The 17,769-nt window shown below is 47.2% G+C and overlaps 1 protein-coding gene across 1 annotated transcript in view; it reads left to right on the forward strand.

The window, feature by feature from the left end:
* Positions 1-17,769, forward strand: part of XKR6 (XK related 6) — a gene marked incomplete at both ends in the record, with an annotated part of 186,579 nt that overhangs the window by 155,880 nt on the left and 12,930 nt on the right. The window contains one exon of the mRNA XM_082305450.1: positions 8,980-9,176. Coding sequence (XP_082161576.1) covers positions 8,980-9,176 — 197 coding nt within the window. The remainder of the gene's footprint in view (positions 1-8,979; positions 9,177-17,769) is intronic.

The following is a 17,769-nucleotide window of genomic DNA, read 5'->3' on the forward strand; positions in this document are numbered from 1 at the left end:
CTTGGAGCCAAGACAAGTCAATCGCAAGACCTCTGCTTACTTTCAAGGCCTTCAGCTGCATCTGTTCCTGTAAGGCTTACTGGACGGGGACCAGCTTTATTTCCAAAAGGAGAGCCCTGACATTAAACCCTATTAGCTCAAACACACTTGAAGCAAAAATTCAGTCTGAGTTCAACTTCTTTCTTTCCGTGTAAAGCTATTTAACAGCTTTGATTTAAAACAGAAGGCTTTGCCGGAGGCGATAGCACTAGGTGTCAGAGCATACTTTAAGTAAATAAGCATGTGTAAAATAGGAAAGGGACTGGGGCTTAAGTATTCATAACTAATTTGGGGGGGAATCTGTGATAAAAGGGCATTTGGCTAAGTGCTAGGATGCGAGACCATCCCACGTGTGATAGATGCTGTGACATCTCTGCAGCACCCATCACTTTGATACCCTCTCCAGCAGCCCCTGCTACCCTGCCTGCCCCTTTACGCAGCATGGAGATGCTTCCCACATTAAAATCAAAAAAGAGCATTCAAACCCTAGTGCTGAAGAGGTCTTTGGGTTTTTTCTGTTTTAGGACTCTACACCTCACCAAATAATTGACAAGTAAAAACATAAACATGATTCCTACGAGACTGGGTCGAAACTGTAGTAGCTCCCACTACAAAGCTATTCTCTGATGCTGTATTGATTTACTGAGCAAAGATCTGGAAATAGGGATTCTGCAACCTGGATATGCAGGGGAACCCCGCAGCCCATGGGGACGCAGGCAAGGAGAGGCTGGCTGGGCAGAGCTGCTTGCAAAATTGGGGTTGTAATGAATATGCCAATGACACGTTCATGACTATTTTTGCAAATAAAGAAGTGCTGGCCAGGCTCTGGCTTAGCATGGATATTTCAGTAACAGCCCAGATTTGGGAAAGTTTGAAAATTAGTGCCAGAAAGTGGGGCTGTTTAGGGCTAGCACTTTCTTATTATTTGTTTCTCTTCTTCTGGTTGTGATCTTTCAATCTGTGAGTCAGAGAAAAATATTCTGCAGCTAGGAAAGGAGAATAGTCACAAAGATGAATCCCAGAAACACCCCCCAGATTGAGCAACACGGGTACAGGCAGCTCACATGCTTTTGGCCTCTGGAGCTATAGCCGCAGTGATGGCCTTGCCCCACTTTTCTGTCCCATGCATCTGCAGGAGGTTATGACCCTGGTATTTGTCAGCAGGATGAAATGCACACCTGCAGCTCTGCCATGTGGTCTTGCAGTCCCAAATATCTGCTTAAACCATCAGTAAAAAGGGAATTGAACAAAGACTATGAACAATGCCCCGGAGGAGGCGATACAGGTGTGTGTCCCATTCAGCTGGCATTGCAACCAAAGCAATAATTTCCGAGGAGCTGGGAACATTACTCTGAAATTATCAATCACAGCTCCCTGTTTTGTGTATCAGAGCCCCCAAATTATCAGCCACAAGTTAAATCATCCTGCAAACATCAAAGCTGTGGGAATCGGATCCTAAAAATCTTGCAGCATCATGATTTTATTGTCTGTCCAACTATTTGATGGAATTGACTCTTTTCAAGGAGGGGTTGATTTGTGGACTTTCTTTAAATAGTGAAAATGATCTTGGGCTGAAAATCATTTCTGCAATGATTGTGGTTAAGTGCTGGAACAGGTTGCCCAAAGAGGTTGTTGAGTCTCCATCCTTGGAGATTTTCAAAACTCAATGCACAAGGCCATGACCAACCTTCTCTAACACCAGTTATCCCCACTTGGAGGGGGGCTTGGTCCGGAGACCTCTGGAGGTCCCTTCCAACCTAAATTATTCTGTCACTCTATGATATGATCCTCCCCAACGTACGTTTTATAAATCAGATGCCTCTTTCATGGTTGGTGTATAGTAAAGCCATCTGTGCCTTAAACCAGCTTTAAACTGGCTTAGAATACGAAATTATTACAGTTTCTCCTGAGCAGCAGAAGACTGGCACTATCATTCTTTCTAGTAGATATTTCAGTTGCAAATATTATTTTGCAAAAAGCAAGACTTTCTAATATAAATGGATGTCCAAATATCATCCCTTCTCAAATACATGCATTTGAAGAATAGGGTTTTGAATTCACATAAAGACCAGTATTTTCCCCGAAGTGGTAGCTATCATGTCTATGAGTTAGGGGTATTCAGAAAGTTTGACTTGACTTGACCCTTTGGCTTTAAAGGGAACGGATCTTGGCTAATGCTTTTGAGAAACTCACAGAGAAGTTTTCAAGCAGGGATAAGGAAATAATGAGCCAACAGGAATGTCTGGGTACTAGAAAACATGAAAAGAGATTGATGCAGTAAACTGCGGTACAGTTTAACTCAAAAACGTTAATATTGGCCAAGTAATCCAATTTTCTCACCTTGATGGAATCACCGTTGTGTAATCTTGTTGTGAGTGACTCCTAAGCCTGATGCTGCATCACAGAGATGTTGTGATAAGTGAGGAGGTGGATAAAGTCTCATATTGGAGTTCCAGGTTTGGCACCGAGATGATAGTAAACTCTGTGTCCAAAGAAAGACCAAAGACACTGTCCTCTGTGACCTACTAGTCTACACAACTCATGGATGATGTCATGCCACGCATTTAAGGTTTTTAAGCGTGTTCAGTGACATTCTCCTCCAATAAGCAAGACAAGGCATGGAATAGAGATTATTAATTGTTTAATAGGAGCTGATAGAAGCACTTATCAGGTAAGGGGTAGTTGTACCCTGAAGCATGTTTACTGGGCAGAAGAGGGCAGAAACTGCAAGGCAGGACTGAAACACTTGATGAACACACTTCTTGTTGCATTTTATTCTTTCTTAGGTATAAAACATATGAAGAAGTGCCAAAAGTGGCAAGATTTCAGAAAGCTCTGAGAATCCTGATTCTGAAAATCAGGGCCCTGATGAAGGCCATCAGAATGATGAGCGATTTAGTCATATGTGGTTGGGATGACCTGTGAGGATGCTGGATTAAAGGAAGGGTGTGTGCACTGCTTGCTTAGTCCTATGAGAAGAATTAAGGTGCCCTTTCTTGCTTTTGAGATGGCAAGTGACCTTTCCCAGTTTAGCAATGGTCCCCAGCATAGTTTTGGGCCAAGACAACTATCAGTGGTGTAAATAAGTCCTGCACACCCTTCGAGGATTAGTCCAGGCCAGGAACCATTCCTTAGAGGTGGTTTGGATGCAGCCTCTTGTTCTGGAGGAGTTTGATGCCGTGGAAGCAGCCAGACGAAGCTGTGGTATATCAACACCTGGATGGGGCTCTATAGTTACTACTTTGATACTCGAACTAGGAACAATAATTATCCATCTGTGAATCCTTATCGCTAACTTGCAACATTATAACAAAGAAAAAAAATTTGCTAACAAATGTTGATATTGAGCACGTTAATTGTGATGGCAACTGTAAGTTTGATTTTGATTTTTTTAATAGACAGCATTTTACTTTCATGCTCCCCTGTTGCTTGAGCGCTGCATCTTATATTCCTTTTATATCTGTTAGAATGAAAGTAATTCATTAAAATTAAAAAAGCGGGCCAAAGCCGCAGCTGGTGTAAATTGCTAGAGCCCTGTGGATGCCAGCTCGCTCCAGCTGAGATCTGGCCTTACATAACCTCATTTTAAGGGTATGCTCAGGCAGCCTCCGCTGCAAGCCTTCCAGCCAAGCAGTTACGCATGTCCTCGTTTCCTCCCTTCCAAGGAGTGGGCTTTTAAACTGTAAACGCCCTCCAGTGCATAAGGATAATGGCCCCTTGCAAGAGTTAGCAGGAGTGCCTGCGGAGGAGATGGCAGGAGGGTGAGCCATCAGCTGAATAACTTGCCCCATCCCACCCCTCTTCTTCCAGGAGTGAGCACCAGGGAGAAGGTTGGTGCCATGGGATGGTGAGGGAGATGGTGTCCATCCATACGGTGTGCGTTGCTACCATGACACCTAGGATATAACAATACTGCCATGGCAAAGTAGGGTTGTCCAGAGAGAAGTGGAGGAGGTTAATGAGATGCTGGGAAGGGTATTGTACCTGTTGCCCTCCTGGTCTTGATAAATCCTACTCATCCAAAGGGGCATGTAAGGTGCTGCAGGTGTAAGTTGCAACCTACTCAGCAGAGTTAATTTTCTGAGCTCCTCCTTTCCCTAGAGGTCTGTTTCAGACTTCTCAAGCATGGTGTCCCATTTTTAAGCCAGGGTTTGCTTCTCTGAAAGCAGTAGTAGGCTTGGCTGTGCTTGGTCAAGAAGAGTTTCCCAACCGAGAGTTGTTGCGGGTGGACTGAGTACCACAAATCCTATTCCTTTCCGGCTTTCCATATACCTATAGTAGCAAACTAGGCAATTTCAAGGCCTGCTCTTGGACACTGTAACTTCATCATGCTGCTAAATTGTTAGTATAATCACTAGATTGGTCAAGGCTTATTTGCACTCTCCCAGGTAATCATAACCTGGGCAGGGTTCAGGACTCCACAGGGGCCAGGGATCGTTCCCAACACTGAGTATGAAGGCAGCTACCTGGTTCTGGAGGATGAGAGAGTTCATTTCTGTGGTCAGTCTGGGCCTATTGGCCTCAGGAAAAGTGATCAGTCCCCTGTTCTTTGTTGACTATTGTAGATATAGTCTGAGATTCCTGACCTTGGTCAGCTTGTGGTTTTGTGGGACAGGCCATCAGGACTCTTCTTTCCTCAAAACATAGCCCAGGACCTGTGCTGACATGCCTTTCCATGCTCCTGCAACCCTCTTACACATCAGCATCCTCTTCGTTTCAAGCCAGCCTGTTGCCTGAGGCATCATCCTACACTTTCTGCTGGTGATATTCAGAGCCACCTCTGTAAATCGAACAGTGCCAAGGCACAGGCACGATCCTGCAATAGTTCACTCTGTTAAATTGTCAGCACAGTCTCTGGCAATTTTGGCCAAGGCCAACTAGCATGGATGTAGCCACGTGGAGTCCAGTCATGCCAGCTGGCCAAGGACAAAGGCTGGTCTTTGGTCTGCTTTGTTTAATGATATATACAGAGCCTCTGACTCCATAATCCTATCTCTGGACATTTCTGCTACAGTCCTTGCTGAGACTGCTGACTGCCATCCACATGAAGCATCTTTTACCAGAGCACTTAGAGTGGGTTTTTTGTTTGTTTTTGGTTTTTTTTTTTTATGGTAGGAGCATCTCCTCCCTCCTGGTGGCATCCTGGGGCTGTCTCCAAAGGTTATTTGACCACATTTCTGGAGGCGATGGCTTTGGCTCCTTAAAAACGTGCTTTGCCGCAGGGACAGCAGTGACTTTGCCCCACGCAGTTTGTGTGCTACTGCGACATATGTAGTAAATAAGCGTGAGGGTAATTATACCAACAGGAATTCTGGGAACCCCGCCAGAACGGAGGAGACAGCCAATCCTTTGTGCATTTAAAGAAAATCGCCTCGAATCCCCCTCCCAACCCCAAATTAGTTCTATCTCTTGAAGCCATGATGGGACTTAGAACTAAAAATACATACATACACACAAATACACACACTCGTATGTAAAAATAGCCAGCATTCAAAAAATAAAAGGCCCAAGTTAAGCTCCTGTATCCAAAATTAAGCTCTTAAATAAATAAATTAGCCTGATTTTCAAAAGCACAGAGCAGTGAATGGCTTTCACTGACATAAGAGGAAGCATCGTGTTGCTAAAGATTGAAGATCAGGCCTGAATATGGATTTGAAAGTCTAATTATAGAATCCTGTTTGCTACCAGCTTGACCGAGAACAACAAATTTCAGGTGAAATGACATTGATTTTTTTTTTTTCCACAGAGTTTGTCTACACTTAAGCAATGTTAGTAAAGGTAGGAAAAAGCCTTCAAACAAGTAAATAAAATACCACAAAGAAGAAATATATATACTGGAATAAAACTGCTTATACCGCTGCTGTACATTCATGTTTGGAAAAAGCATTACCAATGTTACAGCTAGGTGAAATTTTATATTGATTAATTAGACACGTATTTATTAGTTGTTGAAAGCCTACCAGGTCGAAATACTGCTTTTCCCTGTTACTCTTGCACTTTCTCTGCTAAAAACTCACAATCAACTGGCATCAAGGAGGAATGGGTTTTTGCTGCCCCCTTTCCTCTCTTTGTCAGATTTGGGTCTGAAGGATGCTAAAGAGAGAGCACCGTATTTTTGCATGGACTGAAAAGAGAGTGCAAAGGGACTGTCATTTTTTAGTTCATTTGCCTTCGGCTGCAAATGGTCCTTGGAGTTGTTTTGCTCACGCACTGTTCATTGGGGAGGCTGTGACCTTTTGCTGGCCAAAACCATGCCAAGAGATTCCCAGGGTCACAGTCCCATGTGGCAGTTGGACAGGGACAGATTTGTCCTGCTGGGTCTTCCAGTACAGATCAGATTGGGCAGGTCTGGGCTTTACAGTGTTGTGGTGTTTAGAGACTGGGGAGAGCACTAAAAGATCTGGGTTCTGCTACCAGAAGACATTGTGAGAGCCCTTTTGGTGCTCTGTGACTCAGTTTCCCCATCTATGGAAGGGGCACAATACAGCTGACCTTTGCAAAAGGCTTTGGGCTCGACAGCCAAAAGAATTTGGTGTTACTGTCATTGCCGTTGTCCTGGCCGTTGATGGAGACAGGGCCAGGACATTACATTTATCCAACGCATTTTTATGTCCTTTCATGCATGCTGCCTCCATGAATAGGTGGCATGTCCCCTCACTGTGGCCAGTGAGAAACATTCATGCTTAAACTGTGTGGATGGTGGTGGATCCCTAGAGATCAAGGAGAAATCATGGCAGGACGTGGTGTCCCTTCTGTTACTTTCTTCTTAATCTTTTTGAGTGACTCAATTCCATTGTTATAGTTTGGTTCCGCCACCCTGGAGTGCTCAGAAGAGTAAAGACAGTCTTAAAAATAACCCAAAACTGGAGACAGCTGGTGGGGACAGCAATGTGGAAGAATAGAGGTCTAGCAAATGTGAGCTGTGAGAAGGGACTGAAAGAAATTGGGGTTTTTTTTAGTCTGGAGAAAAGACGACTGAAGGTTTACATGGTAACTAGGTGCAAACAGGTAAAAGACTGCTGCAGGGTGAAAATGAATAAATTCCTCTCCTTGTCCATGGCTGGGATGATGAGAAATTAGTGGCTTACACTTCAGAAAAGGAGCTTAGTTTTCATGTACTAGCAGGAACGGGAGCTCCTGGGAAGGGGAGGCCATGCAAGACTGCAGGACAGATTCGGCGAATATCTCTCTGGAAACAGTTTGGCAGACGTGATGCTGTCTTTGCCCACGGAGAGCACCTTATAGGCACCACCACCTTGGGTGTCGGTGGCCGTGTGTCGCTGATATTATAAAAACCAGTTGCATGCTCCTTTTCTCTGCTTTCTCCTTGAGCCATTGCAACTCACACTCCCCAACTTTGCCCTTCCTGCTAAACAACATCTATTTGATTTCTTGCATGCGTGAAGGGAAGGCGGGATTCCTGTGTCATCCTGCAGCTTCTGGGGCTGGGGTCCTTCAGGGAAATGCCACGTACAGGCGGCGGACTTGGGCATGTTGGGGAGAAGGAGGAGGACTGGTGTCCATGGTGGTCCACAGGCATTTCCACGCCACTCGGGCTCTGCTGAGGATGTCACACCAGTGTCACCAGTGTCGTATGTGACTGGCGTACCATTTTCTCGAGTGTCGAGCCCCATCTGGTGGCTTTCCGGCGTCATTTTTTTGTGTCCTTGCGTCTTCTTTCGGGATTTTTCGTCTTTTGTGCTTGTGAGCTGCGAACGGGAAGGAAGGACACGGTGCTTGAGAGAGGGCAGGGCTTGCAGAACTACCTTTGCTTCTCTCCCAGCTCCCTGGCCCTGGGCGTAATTTGGAGATACAGAGGCTGTCGAGGCTTATGTCCTTTCCTTCTGCTCTTCCTTGCTGTGCAATCTCACCCCGAGTGGCAAGGAATGATCTAATCGTTTTGGCGAAACCCCAGTTTGTGCTGTGAGCCCCTCCCAGAGCCTTCAGAAGGCACTTCATGCCACCGTCATGCTGGCACCTGAGGTGGGACAGATGAACAGTCCCAGGAGGGGACATTTCTATCCATTGACTAGCTCAGATGACCAACTTTAGGGTCGGCGTTAGGTGAAATGATTCCCATTACAGATTTCAGAGCGCAAGGTTACAGCCACCACTCAGGATGAGAAGGAAAAAGACACAATATTAGATCATTAATATCAGAAAGCATTAGAAAGGACCCTGTTAGATGCTTCCTTTCTTAAATGGCATAAGAAGTCCTGTGACATCTGGACACCTTGTGCTACCCTGACTGGATCACCTCCGTTTACAAAGGTTGGCCAAAGGTTCCCTGAAGGGAAGTTGTGTCCCCAGGGTGAGGTTTGCAGGTCTCCTTGCACACCTGATACGGAAACAGAGGTGGCAGAGTATTACCTGTCCATGCATGAGGCACCTCATTCTAGTCCAACATTGCCCAAAGTCTCAATGGCTGACCAGTAGCAAGCTGTGGCCTTTTGCATTTCTGGGTCCCACATGTGCTGAAGGTGAAGGTCGTGTCTCATTGCTCCACCTGTGATGAAATAGGGTCAAATCTCTGGGGTCTGTGAGGGAAGCTCCTTACTACAGCGCTGAAGGGGCTTAGATGATCTGTCAAGCCACCACCAAGTGTCATGACCAGCGTTTGTCAAGTAGATTCTCCTCATCAGGAAAAAGAAGTGAGGGAGTTGTTTTCTTGTGCAAATGTTTCATGAGCATTTCCTACCCCCCACGCTTCACATTTGGGTGGTGCAAATCAAAGTTTTCCCACTCTTGCAATACAAAAGTAGTCCTCAGATCTTGCAGGAGATGATAGTTTTAGAGCTGTGTAGACACCTGTGTCTACCCCAGATTCTTCCCCCCCCCGCAACCTCCCTCTCCCCAAACAACTGACCCACAGCCCCATCTTCCTCAGGTTTTGATGCATACCAAAGTCTCACACTCAGCTTTTCCTTCTGTTTCCTGCAGGTATATCCGAACTATGTACCTAGGGATCCAGAGCCAGAGGCGGAAGGAACACCAGCGGCGTTTCTACTGGGCTATGATGTACGAATATGCAGACGTAAATATGTTGCGCCTCCTGGAAACTTTCCTCGAGAGCGCCCCTCAACTGGTGCTACAGCTCTGCATAATGATCCAAAAGAACCGTGCAGAAACATTACCATGTAAGTGGCTCCCTCGTCCCCCCCTCCCCATCCTCCCGGCCTCCCCCCTCCGATCCCCTGCTCAGCTGCCGATGGATGTTTTGCTAACCGTCCGCCCTACGCAACCTGGTGTGTAAGGGGCTGCCACTTGGGACAAATCTCATTCCAGCTCCGCGCTGCGTTCGCTGGGTAAAATTTCTGCTCGTTCCGCTGCGAAAACAAACAGTATCAGTCAAAAGATGAGATTCAGCTCTTCCACACCCAGTCCAGTCTAAAGAAATGATGGTGTTGTTAGGAGGAGGCAGGCAGTCTCTGCTGCTATGGCAAGTGTCACCATTCATTTGCCACCTAGCGCTGGGCAAACACAATCATTCCCTGCCTCAGTTTCCCTCCTTACCTGAGTAGGATGATAAAACTGGCCATATTTGAATTTGTGTTGCAAGGACAAATGGTTCAATGTCTGTGCAGTGCTCTGATGGTGTGAAGTGTAGTATAAGGTTTTTTTTTTAATAGCTAAATGCCGTGGGAGCTTTTCTGAAGAGTACCCAGGAATTAAGGTTTAGTCATTGGCACCATGGTTCTCAGCAAGTTGAAGAAAAGAGATGGAGGAAGGCGGTGTAGGGGACTGTGTAGGGACAGAGATGTTGTAGTGCAGGTATCATTGCAAAGGTAGATCGATGAGCAGAGGCTTGGAAGCAACCACAGAGAAGAGTTTGCCAGTTCTGACGTCCTTTGCTGCAGTGATGTCCTGGAGCATGGGGCATCCACCCCAGTCAAGAGGCATATGCCCCTCTCCCAGCCCTGGGGTGAGCAGCTCATTCCCATGCCCATGGGAATGCTGGCTGCCTAAGAGTCACCAGCTCAAGGGAGAATTATCCTTTCCAAGGACCAACAGTGGTACCAGCTGATGAGCTGCTGGGTTATTCAGCCCCTGCTCAATCCACACACGAGGGATGACACTCGGATTGTGCTTCCAAAAGACAGCCTGTTTGTGGCATGTCATTTCTGGCAGACCTGAGGAGTTTCCTGGAGCTGGGATTGGAACTTGGCAGTTCTTCAGGGTTCAATTTTGCTGGCTGGACCAAGGTCACCACTATCTAGAGCATCAGTAAGTCGGGCTGCTCTCCCCTTCCTCCATACTTTAAGGATGTCCATCACAGTTGTTTATAGAGGCCTCCCTTCTCCTATTTATGCAGTCTTTTTCTGAAACCTCTCATCACAAGCTCTCCAGGCCTCCAAAGTGCTGACATGATGAACGTGCCTTTCTACAACTCCTGCTAGAACTGCTCACATTTGCCAGCACCCTTTTCCTGCTGCTTCCAATGTTATTAACCCTACTAAGAAAGTATAAATCATAACCTAAGAGGCTTGCCAGGGCGTTATGCAGATTGTTGGACTCGCTACAGAAAGCACTGGGTGAAGTTTGCTGGCCTCTGTTGTGCTGGAAGTCAGACAACACAGCCAAATAATCCCTCTAGGCTTTCAAATCTGTGGCTCTTTCAGTTTGCCACTTCCAGGCATGGCTGCCTAATTCACCGAACAAGCTGCATCATTTTCCAACTCCCCCTTCTTCAGCTATGCAGTTCCTCCGTTCCTCCACCACACCAAGCAAGCTGCGCTCTCTTCCAAGGCAGCGCACGTCCCCGCCTGCCTCCCCGAGCCCTGGAGGGCTCTTTGCTTGCCACGCTCCAGCAGCCGAGCTCTCCGGGTCCCCAGTGCACGCTTTCCCTGCCTCCTCCCCTGCCTGTGCCGGAGATTCGGTCGGGCATCTCAGGGCTGCACGCTGAGCAGCGGGTGCTGCTGATGGATACGAGCAGCAGAGCTCGCTCAGCGCTCCTGACTCAGGTGCAAGGTTTTCTAAAGCTGCTCCATGCCTGTTCAGTGCTTCTGTCTTCCTCCTCCTCCCGGCCACTACGTAATTATGTAAAAGGAAATTAAATGCTGAGAGGAGCCGTTATGAAAGGAAGCATCAAAGATTTCCCTTAAAGCAGGCAGAAACCAAAGGAAGATAGATATTGTTAGGAAGGCAGCGTGTTTAAAAATCAAATCAAGTCTCTCCTGGCTCATCATGTCTGTGTGAGCGTGGCTCGTCACACGGTACGGGAAGAGGCCAGTTCTGCCTCTGAACAGGGACAGTATCAGCTGCGTCACTGAGAGATGCACGCTGGCGAATCGGCCCACAGCAGGGCTTATAAACCTAAGTACAGCCCGTGCTAATATGTCCAGACTCCAGCTATTTCCATATGGTTCACACAGTCTCTTAGGGATTCATTTAGTGCTACAACAAGGTCAATTTACCATTTTATATGGCATACGTCCCTCCTCCAAGCCTCAGTCCTCCCTGTTCTTCAGACTGCAATGCCAAGCCCGGTGCAGGAAGCCAAACCAGGCTCCAGTCTTCTCCAAATGGGTCAGATAATGTCTCCTCCTCCTATTGAAGGAGCTGTACAAAGAGAGTTACTGGAATGGCTATCAGGAAATTTTGGTTTTTTTCTCCTAGTTCCCATGTTAGGGTAGCTGTTGAGGTAAGAAGAGTGAATACACTGGAGGTCTTTACTGAAACCCGGAGCATCTTTAGGAGCATGGTGACAGAAAGGGCTGATCTTGCCTATTGTGGTTGCTGTGAGTAGAGGAGCACTGCAAGGACTAATAGAAGGGGATGCAATCAGGCTAACACTTAATTTCCTGTTTCCATATCTATTGAGTGGGTGGAAGAAAGAAAAGCCTCACCAGGCCTTGCAAGAACCATTTTACCCCGAGAGGTACCTGTTCGAAAGGGTTAGGTGGAACCTCTGTTTATTGCTCCTTCAATGCTCAAAGAACGGACTGGTTTGAGGGGCCCATTGGTGAAACCAATGACTTAGCATCTCCTGCATGGTCTGACACCACCAGCAGCAGAAGAGCTGGAGCTGGAATTTGAGGTCAAGTCCCAGCTTCAGTAAAGCTTGAGACAAGCCCCCCTGAGATTTCATGAAGGTCAGGATTCGGTCCTTCATCATATCACTAGCACAAGACAGACCAGATCCTGGCTTAGCTGTCATTGCCCAATGACTCGGGAAGAGCAGAAAATAGCACAGAGAGAAGAAGTAAGAAAGAACTCAGTGTACTCCATCGGGTGAGCAGATCTGACCTGGAAGGTGCCCACTGAGAGCCTGAGCTGGAGTACTTTGTGCTGGGACAAACGGGACAAATGGGTCAACATCAGCTCCTGAATATGCACGTGGAAGAAGCTAGTGTTGGTATGCAGGCCCTTTGTGAGCGATTCATCTGCTACAGCCACAGCTATGTGGGTCCAAAACAGAGTCAATGGAAGGTGAGGGAGGAAGGATGCCTCCAAAACATGGATCAGCCCATGTCCAAAGCAGCTGAAGGAGGTGAGATGAGATGAGATGCTCGCCCTCCAGGGAATCTAGACAACCTAGGTGATGTGTTTAGCCCTACCCTTAGGGTTAGGCAAAAGGAGGTTGTGGGACTCTGAAGAGGACGCAGCCCTGTCCCTCACTCACCTTAATTGTCTCCAAGATTTAGGAGAGGATGGGATGAAATGGTGGTCATCTCCTTCGGATTCCTGGACAGCACTGGCCAGAGGACTTCCCTGATTTAAATAACATGGCATATTTGGGGGGGGAGGGGGCGGGAATGTAATATTAACCACAACAAAAAAAGCCCAGCAACCCAGATCTTCATTTTCTAATCAATCCTAGCAGATAATCCACCTCACTTCTCGCAGAATAAGCCATCCTTAACCCACTTCACCCCGCAGAGGTGCCTGTTCCTCTGCACTGAATGGAAAGGAGCACATATAACCAGCTTAAAGGAAATGCCTAACTTCTAGGCAGTTAGTGAGGTGAGAGGGATTCCAGTTTTTCAGCATAAATCTCCTCTTAAAGAGGTTTCCTTTTACTTAATTTTTTCATGTGGCTGCTTCAAGACTTAATGAGATTTAGCCGAACCTCTAACGTCCTTCCACTCATGTCATGAGTGCTTTACACGATGGTTTTGCTGGGAATTTGCCTGCGTGAGGCTGCAGTTTCCCCCACAAAAAAGGACTGTCCATCCACCAACGCTGTGCCCATCTCCTCTATAACCCTGCTGTTGATCTGAAAGAGATTTGCAGCGTAAGCCTTCGTTATGCAAAGTCCTGTTGAAATCTCTGGGATTTTGCAAGGTGTCTGCACTCTCTGCAGCCCACAATAACTAGTCTGAAGCTGCTCATATATTTAAGAAAAAGCAACATTAGTTTCAGCCTGTCTGGGGAGTCACTTTTTTAATTAGAGTGATACAAGTTAGGCACTGAAAGGGATTTTAGACATCTCAGGTAGAGATGCGTGCTGGCTGAAGGGTTATCCTGGTGGAGTTCGCAAATGATGTAGCCAAATTTTGTTGTCCCTCCCAAAGCAAAGTCTTATCTGTTTCATCATGTCCTTACTCTTTCTGTGCCATATCTGGAGGCCTTTTATGATCAGGGCTTGTCCTTTTTTGCAAGGGCACTCTAAAATGCTTTCCCCTGTCACTTAGTTTAGAAAACTTAACTGGTCTTTGGGGGGTATTGGAGGATGAGCAGCAGGGGTGGGTTAGCCATTTTCCTCACTGCCCAGAGAAGGCATTCCCCGTTGAGCTGAGTGGGTTTGGGATGAGCCAACCTTGAGTTAAACACTCCTGCACCTGAGTGGGAGGCTTCCTGCGTGGGTGATAATGAGTTAAGTCTCATGTGGAGATAAACCTCTCAGTTAATTTTCCCCTGATGACAGGGTGATAGTTAACCAATAATATGCTGTGGATAATGGATATGCTGTGAACTACATACTGTCTGAAATGTCCTGTTAGATATATTCATAAGGTAGGAAATATCCCAAGGCACCATGGCTTGTTGAAGAATGGTTTGAGATCTAAAAACAAGGCCATATCTAAAGGACTACAAACAAATGGATTACTTCTTACTCAATCCTCTTCCCACTCAGGCCCCAAAGATCAAAGTAAGCTTCTTAGCTGGGGCAACCAGTTTAGAAAGAGAGCCTTCAGCCTTCAGTTGTCCAAGGGTGTGATTTTCAAATGTGATCAACAGTGACCTGAACCTAACTGAAGAGACTAAAACTCCCATGGCTCCACTGAAAGTGGAGAAGAGATTCATTAGATTTGAAAGTTCATCCTACAAGTAGCACTGCTAACCTTGAAGGAGCACTAGAAGTTAGTGCAGGATCCTTCATGCTGGCCTGGGCCAAGCAGGTACATCCACTGCAGAGCCCAGCAGAAATGCAGTTCTAGGGTGCAAGTGGACAGGCACCAGCAATAGGCATCCATCGTTGCACTGTTGCCCTGTTAGCATGGGCCTGACATGGTTTTGGCTTGGCCCAGCTAACTCTGAGCCAAACAATCCCCAAGGACTGCTTGGGAGTAAACGCAGTCCAGGGGCCATTCTCAGCAGGCGGTTAGATGTGGCCACTTTTGGACGGCAAGAGATGGAGTATGGATGGGGCCAGGGTGTGCCTGCTGGCCTCAGGGCTGGAGAACAATCCCTGTAAATACTTGGTTCTTAGTAGAGATGCAGCCACAGAAGACTGTGGATGGGAGATGCCATGCTGGATGGAAAACCATGTGTAGGGGAAGGTTCTTGTTGTGGTGTGTTGCTGCTTGTTTTCCAGCAATGTCTTTCAATTTGGGTATAACTAAATACATACGTTCCAACAGTGCTCAAACATCAATCCAAAACTCCACGTTCAAATCTCTGTGACCTCAGTACACAAAATTGTCCCCATTTGTGCAGAGTCCTATAACCAGAGTTACCCATCATAAACAAGCTGTGGTTCACCCTTTCTACACCGACATCAGATTCCACAGGGCTCAGTACAAAAAAGACCAACATGTCACCTATGCCCTCTCTTTGGGATGGGTGAGACACTGGTGCAGGCCTAAGCAAAGTCCTTTTCCTCCAGAAGCAGAAATCCTCCTCCCTTTTCTGACCGGTGTAGTTTTCCTTAGATCCAGCAAGATAACTGCAATGTATGCCTAAAAAAGTCTTTGTATCATAGAGTCCTCACTAACAGTAACAGGAGATGGGGTGGGTGAAAGGTCTACCAGAGTCACACTCTGGGCTTTGCCTTGGGCTGTGAGACAGACCATAAGGAACAAAGATGCTTTGGAAAAAGGAAAAACTTTGCCCATGGGGTTGAAGACATATTCTCTCTTCTTCTCTCTCATGCCATTCCTTGGGGAGTAAAAGAAATAGGAAACATCCATCACTCAGCCCTGGTTCCCTGTGACAGAAGAGGCATGAGCAGAAAAGCAGTTGCTCATTGCCATGTGGGCAAGGGACCCCACCAGTTGTGTGCTTGCTGAAGGGGCTTGGCAGGGACGAACCAGGGTAATCTGCGTTGAAAATTTGTCCTGATTCAACCACAGTTTCCCTTTAAATGTTCATCAGCAGACCAAGGAGGCACCTCACAAAATGGCCAGAGAGCTCCAAACACATAAGCAGCTCACCTGGGAGGCCACTCATATGACTCAAGTGCTTTGCCAGACTGGGGCATATGGCTCTGTTCCTGCCTTCCCCTCCTTCTCACCAAAGCCGGATGACAGATAGCAATTTGGTGCCCTGCTTGAAATGAGTCGCTGGTCCCGGGCCAATTCTCAGCAGCATCAAAAAGCCATCTCCACAGTTGGCAGTGGGCACTTGCTCTGGCATGCTGAGAGCAGGCCAAGCCCGAGGCACACTGGCAGTGAGCGGCATGGGGAAAGCTTGCCCTATCATCAGCCGTATTGCCCCAGCACGGTGGGAAAGGACTGTGTCCAGGCGCCTTTGAAGCCAGTGACAGCTTTTTTTTTTCCAATGGGCTTTGGAGCAAGCCCAAAGAGAGACGTCATCCCTTAGCCCATCCCCACCTGCAGCTTCTCCATCCACCACCTTGCCATAGCTCTCGCTCTGTTATTTTGGAGCGCTGATAAAAACCCTTCTGTTCCGTATCACGTGCCACCATCACGCATATGACATGCCACAGCCAATAAAGATGAGTCACCATTCACGGGACAGCACTGGCAGGTGGCCAGTGCTGCCAATTTTAGGCTTAGACTATGGTAATCACTGGGAGGGGGTTACATCATCAGAGCACTACACAAGCATTAGCTCATCCTGATCGTAGGAGCTGCAGGCCAGCTGGGAAACTGAGGCACGGAGAGAGAGGTTTGAGTAGCCTAAGGTCTTGGGGAGGATCTCTATACTGCAGGCTCCTGGGGAGCAAGATCACGCCAAACAGATTCCAGGCGGGAAACTAAGGCTTTTTCAGGTAATTTTATGCTGCAGACTTTCTCTTGGAGACACACGTCTCACAGCAGATTCGTGATTAGAGGATAGGAAAAGGTGGCTGCACACCGCTGTGCAATTGGCTAGCAAAATGCATGGAAATTCAACTCTTTTTTTTCCTCTTCAGGTTGCTCTAGTGTGCAGCTCTGGGGTTTACGTCAGGCATCCAGGACAGCATGCTAACTCTGGGTAAACAGAGAGCACACAGACACTGAGGTGCAAAAAACCTGTGGAAGATGCAGGGATGGTGCTAGGCAGGGACTTCTCTGTGTTTCTACCCCTGATGTAGATGGAGCAGTTCAGGTTGATGCAACTGGCTCAAAATTGCTGAGTATTGAAGGAAAGAGCTCTCTTGTTTCAGAAACTATCTGTTGATTTAGATGATCAGCTCGGGGTGACAGTCCTGAGTCCGGGAGTGCAGCAGATTTACTGAGTCAGTGGAAATCTGCTGAAATGACTTTTGTCCTAAGTGGCATTTGACCAACCTCATGCTCTCAGTGCCCTCAGTATGTTCACGTCTTCGCACGGATGCTCACTGATGGGGGATGTCCACCAGGCACGGCTGTTTCCCTATCGCAGGAGCCCATATCTGAAATATCCTAAGGGGCAAACAGACGTTTGCAGTAGGGGAACGGATGCATGGTTTGATCTCAGCCTGTCCTTGGGGAAGGTGATGTTCATTAACCTGTTGAAGAGGCAGTCTCAACTCCATCTTGTACACACATGAACTTCTGAGAAGGCAAAAAGACCCAGGAGAGACAAGCCAACCTGAGCATGACTTAACCGGTGGATGCTGGCGTGTCATTGAGTTCTGGCCTGCTACACATCACTTAGACCTTTGCAGAGCGTACAAAGCATGGGAAGCAGAGGAAGAAACAGGTTCCTGCTGTTATCCTTGGAAATCAGTGTCCCTGGTGCCTTCAGCTACCCCACTGCGAGACAGCACCAGCTGCACCACATCCGTTTTTGTCACTTTGTCACTCCCCCTCACAGCAATGCTCTGCCAGACTCACTCTAATGATGCCAGCCCTGTGTACTCTCCAGAAGTGTTGAGATGCTCCTTCTTTTCAGGAGACCAGTCCCCTCACCTGCAATTATGCCGAGACAATTCCACCAATGGCCCCCTACACAATAACAAAGATTTACAAATGATAAGGTTAGCAAAGTGTGCACTGCTGACACATCTCCTCTAAACACACTGAATGAAGACCTCTTACCTTGGCCCGTGAGTGTGACCCAAGTTGGGTTTTCTTCCTCTTCCCCATCAGGTCAAAAGCATTTCCAGGACTGGGATGAAGTTATTTCTCTAATGGCCTG

The sequence above is a fragment of the Platalea leucorodia genome, assembly GCF_965183815.1.
Source record: "Platalea leucorodia genome assembly, chromosome: 3".
NCBI lineage: Eukaryota > Metazoa > Chordata > Aves > Pelecaniformes > Threskiornithidae > Platalea > Platalea leucorodia.